This window comes from Petromyzon marinus, unplaced genomic scaffold (genome assembly GCF_048934315.1).
Source record: "Petromyzon marinus isolate PM22_M1 ecotype Great Lakes invasive population unplaced genomic scaffold, UKy_Petmar_22M1.pri1.0 PM_G_Scaffold_83, whole genome shotgun sequence".
Classification (NCBI taxonomy): Eukaryota; Metazoa; Chordata; class Hyperoartia; order Petromyzontiformes; family Petromyzontidae; genus Petromyzon; species Petromyzon marinus.
Window position 1 is genome coordinate 101,763 of NW_027423039.1, and position 8,460 is coordinate 110,222.

An 8,460-nucleotide genomic window follows, 5' to 3' on the forward strand; every position below is an offset into this window, starting at 1 on the left:
ATTCACGATGTACTTACAAAAAAATCCACAGACTACCTGCTGGATCTCCACTCTATTTCAAATAACAAATTTGACCTCAGGTCTTCGCTCATTTACCAGCTTCACATTCCCTATTGCCGTAGGAAGGGCCTTTGCTATTGATGCCCCCAGCGTCTGGAATGCTATTGCCAATAAACTGCAACTTGAATCGCTACCAATGAGATCTTCTCTCAAAACTGCTCTCGAGGAGTTGTACACCCCTAGCTGCCACTGCTATTCATTGGCGTAACATAAAATAAAATGTTTCGCTCCGGATGACGCTGCAAAGTATTATCTGTATTTTGATTTAGCGTGCTGATCTTAAAGGTACATTGAGTAATTTGATACTCAGACCGATGCATCTGTTGTTGTGGAGTAACTCATGCAGCCAACTATGGCTCTAGGATTTGGTGTTACATGTTATTTATGTAGTTAATTGTAAAAATTCGGTCACAGTCCCTGTGATCACTGTTACGCTGCAATTATGGCTTTATTTTTTGGTGATTTGGAAAACGTTTTTAGGTTTGGACATGTTTGTTTTGTTGTAGTACGGAGTTAAACTGATGGCCTTAATCTAAGTTTTTGTGGTTGTTGTTTGACTTGCATCCCACTGGGATTTTTTGCACACAGCGTTGGTGTACGGCTACTTTTTTCAGGAATATTTTGCTGTTTTTTTCATGGATTTTCTGTTTGCACAGTCACATAGTCACTTTAAGATGTTTTTCTTGTTCGTGTTTTTGTTTTTTTTGTTTGTTGTGGTTGCACCCGATTCAAGAGCCGAATCGCTCACAGGGCTAAAATAAACTGAAAACTGAACTGGGCCTTCAAACCGTCACGGAGAGACGTGGGTGGAGGAGGGGCGGGGTTTGAAGGGGGCGTGGTGGAAGGAGGCGGGGCGGGGTGGAAGAGGGCGGGGCGGTGCAAGGGGGCGGGGTGTAAGGGGGCGGGGTGGGGGTGTAAGGGGCGGGGTGGACGGGGGGCAGGGTGGGTGGGGTGGGGAATTGCCCCTCGGTTTAAAAAAACGCCGCGTATTTCTATTGGTCGAGAGGCATGCACGTGACCCACTTTATATTTCATGCAGTTCACATTCCTGGTTCTTTCGGTAAAGTCACGTAGATAGAAAATAAAAATTAAATAAAAAATGACTAAAATGAAACACAAAGCAAAAAACCCACGACGTTGAGCGGAAGAGAAACAAATCCCCCTCCCCCCACAATCCCGCCCACTTGGCGCTACCCAGAGTGCATTGCAGTGCCAGTGGCGTGTCCGTGAACACGTGGGGGCCACGCGGTGGGTTGTTGCCATCATCATCATCACCACCATCATCATCAACACCATCATCATCAACACCATCATCATCATCAACACCACCATCATCATCAACACCATCATCATCATAAACACCACCATCATTAACACCATCAACAACACCACCATCATCATCAACACCATCAACATCACCATCAACAACACCATCATCATCATAAACACCACCATCATCAACACCACCATCATCATCACCATCATCATCAACACCACCACCATCATCAACATCACCATCATCACCATCATCAACACCACCATCATCATCAACACCACCATCATCAACACCATCATCAACAACACCACCAACACCACCACCATCATCAACACCACCACCATCAACACCACCAACACCACCACCATCATCATCGTCGTCGTCTCACGATCCGGGCCAAGTTCCCCCCTCCCCCCCCTCCTCCTGCCCGGCCCCACCAAGGCGGCCCCACCAGCCCCTCTCGTCGCCCGTAGCCAGAGCCGGCGACCATGGCCACTTGGGCGGCCTGCATGGGCGTCAGGATGAGCTTGCTCTCCATGGCGGGCATCCGCTACGAGGGCATCCTCTGTGACATCAACACGGACGACTCCACCGTCGTCTTGGCGAAAGGTTACGCACTGGGGGGTGGGTGGTTCACGGGATGACTGTGGACACCCCGAAGCTGCGGGTTAAGGGTTTAATGAAGCCGCTTGAGTCGTCCTAACAGGCGACTCGCTCGGGCAGCAGCAGCAGCAGCAGGAGGAGGCCTTGGGGCTGGGGAAAGTTTGCCAGGAGGAGGTGAACGTGTCGGCGACGTTGTCGCCTTCTGGACAGATTGGTGTGGGTGTCGTGGGGTCAATGTGTGGGGGGGTATTAAGGAGGGGTTTGACCCTTTTCAGGGCAATCAAACAGGAGGTGTTAAGATGCTCAAACGACAAGATAGTCTTTGGTTTTTTTCGGTAACGTCACGTAGGTTAAAAAAAATGAAAACAACTAAATTAAATCATGATTGTATTGGATTGCTGTATGTACTTTTGTGTTTTCAATTAACCTGGATTTGTAAGAGAGTCCTTAATCTCAGTGGGAATTGCCCAGAAATGTTTAAAATGACAGCCATTGATGCGTCACGTGGGGGTCAGACATTTGTGACGATGTGTGACGAGGGGCGGTGGGGAGTTGAGAAATGTGACGTCACATGAAAATTCGCAACTTTAAATATAGAGAACACGTTCTACTTATCTTCTTGGTTCTTTCGGTAAAGTCACATAGAATGGAAATAAAATAATAAAAATAAAGCAATAACATTTTATTGTTAAGAAAATTGTATAATGTTTTATTATTTTTTTTTAATAAAATAAAATGTTATTTTATTATGTTTTATTTTTATTATTTTATTTCCATTCTACGTGACTTTACCGAAAGAGCCAATAAGATGAATCCCTGCAGTCACGAAAGCTTTAAATCGAAACGTTCTACTTAATCAAATAGACTTGTTAATAAATGTTTTCACCTTCAACATCGGAGTGCAGTGCCACATTAAATACGCACTACAATGATAATAGTTTAAAGAGATTTGAAGCGTGTTTTATATTTTTTTTTGGGGGGGGGGGGGGTGGCAAAAAATCGTCCAAAATCACGCGACGTCATTTATGGCCGGCGCCTCTAGCTGTGCTGGGGCAAAGTTCTTCAACTCGTCACCCGCTTAATCACGAATGTTCTGAGGTTGTTCTTGCTGATTCTGGGTCGCAGTGGTTTCAAGTATTTTTCAACGAAGGTTATTGGGTGCACAGCCGTTTCAATACGGGCACACATTGTTTCGTCCGTCTGTTTGCGTTTCTCCCTTGCGACGGGACCTCGTTGTCTAAACGTTGATATTTATAAGGGCAGGGGGTGACCAATAAGGGTTTGAATCGATCTGTAACAATCTAGGGGCACTGATAAGGGGTTGACAGCTATGCCAACACGAACGCGCGATTAACCCCGTTGACCTGAACAAGTTCGTGGTTTCGGTGCGTGCGCGTGTTCAAGTTTCATTTATTAGGTATAGTCCTGTGAGCCATGCGAGCATCTTAAGTCGGGGTGCAACCGCAACAAACAAAATTTGAACACAGAACATCTTAAAGCGACGACGCGTAACAGAAACATTCTGGAATAAACCAGCAAATAATTCCACACAAAAACAACGTATTAAAACGCTGCGCGCAAAAATCAAGTGTTGAAGCCGGGTCGGTAGTCACAGGGCAATGAGATGCGGCTGGTCATAGACGGCGCGTGACCCCGGCCAAAAAGCCCGGCAGGGTGCCGCTTAAGGGGCCGTCCATAAATGACGTCACGCGATTCTGAACGATTTTTTTGACCCCCCCCCCGCCCTCAAATATGACGTCACAAAGCTCTGCCCCCTCCCCCCCGCCAAAATAAAACACACTTCAAATCGCTTTAAACTATTGTTGTCATTGTAGTGCGTATTTAATGTGCCGCTGCACTCTGATCTTGTAGGAGAAAACATTAAAAAGTCTAATTAAGTGGAACATGTTGTCTATATTTAAAGTTGCGCATTTTGATGTGACGTCACATTTATCAAACTCCCCCCCCCCCCCAGTCGTCACACGTCGTCACAAATGTCTGACCCCCCCCCCCCCAGGTGCGTGACGTCATTTCTGGACGGCCCCAAAACACTCCAGCGCTGTCCTACCAGACAGTCTCGACCCCTTCACCTGATGAAGGCCACTTGTGTTGTGGCCGAAACGTCGTGAGAATATTATTGTGTTATTTTATTTTATCAATTTATTATTTTATTCTAATTCTACGTGGTGACTTTACCGAAAGAACCAAAGAAGAGGCCCCAAAACAGTTAATTTGGAAATGTTCCAGATTCATTTTTGCCTTCGTTCACAGATCTGGGCCAACGGCACCTGTCTGGATTAAATTGGCACAATGGAGAACTTCTTTGCGACGGTGATGATAGGGATTTGTGATGTTGATACCCATAAACATTCAATACCTGCAGGCATATGGCTTATGGATGACAGGCTATTGGTTGGTTTTAATACAGCTAAGACATAATAAAATAAAATACATATAAAATAAATTTCATTTATATTTTATTTAAATAAAAATAAAATAAATTTCATTTTTATTTTATGTTTTATTTTTATTATTTCCGTTCTACGTGACTTTACCGAAAGAAACAAGAATATTTAATACAGCTTCTGGCAGGAAATAAATGAATCTCAATTTTTGGCTTGCAGAGTTGAGAAATGTGTGCAGCTCGGAACCCCGCGAGCTAGATTTGATTCCTGGCTACAGACAACGTCGTCGGTGGTGGCCTTGTATCCCAACTCATTCTGGTTTTCGTGTAGGTAGACTGCCTTCAAGTGAAGTTACCTGGTGCGGTGTGTTAGTAAAAAAGATGATTAAATCAGCACTGGGGAGGATGAAGGTAGCTGAACCAGCTAGAAACTATTTTAAACAATTGTTTAGGTTGCGGGTAAGGCCCACTTACTATACTGCTCTTTCAGAAGCGACCTCCCCACAAATGGTAGGTAACGCAACGAAGTGGCTTATCGAAGGACCTGGAGGGGGGGGGGGGAAATCCACTCGACCCATGGGAAGAGAAAACCTCGCTGACTCCAAATATACAGCAGGTGTTGTCAGGGTTGGGATGAAACGCATGACCTTCGATATATACCAGGCGAGGTAGTTAACTTCTCACCACAGTGGCGCCCAAAACCCACAACCACGCACCTGCTCCGACCTGCATAGGTGCTCTCGACCGTAACAACGCTTGACCAAACGGGTACGTGGAGGTCTGTACCAGCGGCGGGCGTCTTTGTGTGCGCGCAGTGCGCTTGCGCGGGACGGAGGGGCGCCCCGCCGACCGTCCCATCGCCCCTCGTGAGGAGGTCTTCGAATACATCGTCTTTCGCGTCAGCGAGATCAAGGACTTGACCCCGTGCGAGTACATGCTGTCCGCTCTGCACCACGACGTGGCCATGGTGCAGGTGAGAGGTGCAGCCGCTCTTTACCATTAAACTATTTATTGTACCATGTGAGGCCCACCGAGCTACTTGACTCTCTTTTCAGAAGCGACCTGGCCACAAATGATTTGCTCAACGAAGCGGCTTATCGCGTGGACATTTCCAGCAGCCAAATACTCCAAATGCACGTCGGTTCTAAAACGTGGAGGTAGAAACTGGATGACCCAGAGAAATCCACGTGACCACGGGGGAGGACGTTGAAAACTCCAAAAATATGCAGGCGTCGGGGGTCTGGATCAAACCCCACGACCTATTGTACTCCAGGCGAGGTAGTTAACATCTTGCCACTGCAGCAGTGCCATGGTTTAGGGGAGCGGTGGCACAGTGGTTGATGCGCTGCACCACAAACCCGCCTACGACCCACCGGGGTTTGATTCCCACTTACGGCCAACGCCAGGTGACGATTATCTGAAACGGTCCCGGGCTTTTCCTGAGGTCTATCCAATGAGCACCTGGTGCGATGTATAAACATCGCCACTGGGGAGAAGACGGTCGGGCGTGGGTCTGGCTTCCCCACCTCCTCCGTGTGCTTTGCCGGCCTCGTAGTTGCTCGCACTGCACTTGCCCCGAACGTCCGTTAAGCCTTTAAGGGACATCTTTGGCAACATGTTGACAAAATGTGGAAAAAAAAGTCAACGCTGATCGGCCGCATTTCGGGCAAATTTTCCCTTCATGGCACTGGAATCGAGGAAGCCAGAGATGGTGGAGAATACGAGGTTGGAGACTGCACTTCACACTTGGGGGGCTTGATGAAAGTTGCATTTGAGAGTTACAATAGTTAGCTAACAGTGGTAGCTGTGGAGGGTTTTTACAGGTTGAGGAGGAGGAGATGGAAGAGGCTACCAAGATCCGAGCCCGGGTGCCAGCGTGCCAGTGGCTGAATTGCGCAACCCTTGGCACCTGATTGGCTCTCGGGTGATGACATCGCAATTATCCCTCCTAAGACCGAAACGGGAGAATCTCTCATGGTAGCCTGATGGCTTGCAGAGGTTCTCTGTAAGCCATCTGGCTACCATGAGAGATTCGTTTATGAGGCTATCCACATATACAAACACAGAGACAATTTCAACCGAGAGGAAGGAATTCTGGCTTAGCAATCATTGGAAGGATTTGATAAACCATTCCGGGTCTTAATTGATTGTTCACGCTTACGGTGGCTTTCAGACCGCATCCATCATTTTCGTCTCCCCCCTCTTTTCCGAACATAGATGGACTTGTCCATCTGAATAACTGCCAAATCGCTCTCCGTGGTGCTAACGTTAAAAAAAACCCGCCACTTTTTAAAAAAAAATGTCTTGCTGTGGTTTTTACACCTGATGATGATTGCTTGTCTTGCAGTCGAAACGTCGTGAGAATTTTAAAGTTTTATATTTTTATTATTTTATTGTTTCCCTTCTACGTGGTGGTGACTTTACCGAAAGAACCAAGAAGGTGCATAAGAAGTTTGACATGCGTACGTCGTCCGTCGTGATTTGTTCTAATCGCTGCCTAACCCACCCTCACCCCCCGTCCAGTCCTCGCCGGGCACCCCGGGGGGGGCCGCCGCTCGCTGCCACACGTGCGGTATCGGAGCGGCGGCGAGCTGCCACTCCGCGCCGGGCACGCCGACCGGACCCCCCCGCGGTGCCACGGGCGGCCACCCGGGCCACGCGCGGCACGACGCCTGGGCCACAGCGGTCGGGCACCGTCCCTTCGTGCAGCCTGCGTACGGAGGAGCTGCGGGTACGGGAGGGGGGGGGTGCGGTGTGCGGTAAACATCGGCACTGCAGGGCTGCACCTTTGCCCTCTTAATGCCACGTGGTTTCCGTTGCCCAGTGGCCTTGCCTCGGGTCGTTTTCGCCTTTTGCTCGTTTAGAGGCAACTGCGTGATTTCAATGCGATCTTAATTGAACGCAGTTGAGTTGCAGCTATCTTCATGGAATTATTTCCGTAAGCGCATGCTACTGTTGCTGCCCTCTGCTGCTGCTGCCCTCTGTACTGCTGCCCTCTGTTGCTACTGCTGCCCTCTGCTTCTGCTGCCCTCTGCTACTGCTGCTGCCCTCTGTGCTGCTGCTGCCGCCGGTGCCCGCGGGTTGCATTGAGCTTCGCGTGCGAGCCGAAGGGCGACGCGAAGTGGCGCTTCTACGGAGAGGAACAGCAGCAGCCGGTTAGTACTGAACAAGCATACTACACTGTACACTACACACCACACTGTACACTACACTACACACAACACTGTACAGTACACTGCACTGTCCACTACACTATACACTACACTGTACAGTACACTATAAACTAGTAACTAATTGGCACATTTTGTTTACGTGACACTAAACCTGACTAATTGGCTGCGTCAGGTGGTGGCGGGTTTTACGACACAGCGTTTATATATTGAAGCCACTTAACACAAAAACAAATTCGACTTTGGACACAACGGGAATATTGTGTTCATGTTGTAGCAGCATGAGGAGGAGGAATCCACAAATGTACGGTCGGGGGTACGGGGGTCAGAACGTTACAACAGCAAACACGACATGCAAACACGACACGCAGACACGACACGCTAACACGTCACGCAAACATGACACGCAGACACGTCACGCAGACACGTCACGCAGACACGACACGCTAACACGTCACGCAGACACGTCACGCAAACACGACACGCAGACACGTCACGCAGATACGTCACGCAGACACGTCACGCAAACACGACACGCAGACACGACACGCAGACACGACACGCTAACACGTCACGCTAACACGACACGCAGACACGACACGCAGACACGTCACGCAAACACGACACGCAAACACGACACGCGCCGTCGGCACATGCCAGGTATAGCAAAGGTTAACAAATAAATAAAAATAAATATATAGACACAAATATTTTGTGTATCTTACCGGGTAAGCCCCCCGCTATGCTACTACATCACTTGTTTAGTAGAAGCTACACCGGCTACCACAAGTGACAGCTCAACTCAGTGGCTTATCGTCATCATCGTCATCATTATCGTCATCATCGTCATCACCGTCATTATCATCGTCGTCATCGTCATCATCGTTATCATCGTCGTCATCGTCATCATCATCGTTATCGTCATCATCGTCATCATCGTTGTCATC

At 48.4% G+C, this 8,460-nt stretch overlaps 1 protein-coding gene across 2 annotated transcripts; it reads left to right on the top strand.

The window, feature by feature from the left end:
- The first annotated feature begins 1,254 nt into the window (after nucleotides 1-1,254).
- LOC142921664 (protein LSM14 homolog B-B-like) lies at nucleotides 1,255-7,473 on the top strand. Of its 2 annotated transcripts, none has more exons than XM_076062969.1 (3): nucleotides 1,255-1,960; nucleotides 5,159-5,316; nucleotides 6,867-7,473. In XM_076062969.1, the coding sequence occupies exons 1-3, from the start codon at nucleotides 1,825-1,827 to the stop codon at nucleotides 7,104-7,106; spliced, it is 534 nt and encodes a 177-aa protein (XP_075919084.1). In that variant the 5' UTR covers nucleotides 1,255-1,824; the 3' UTR covers nucleotides 7,107-7,473. The 2 variants fall into 2 exon arrangements, with proteins under 2 accessions (XP_075919084.1, XP_075919085.1); XM_076062970.1 differs by having other exon boundaries at nucleotides 1,258-1,945; nucleotides 6,867-7,465.
- Nucleotides 7,474-8,460: the final 987 nt, after the last annotated feature.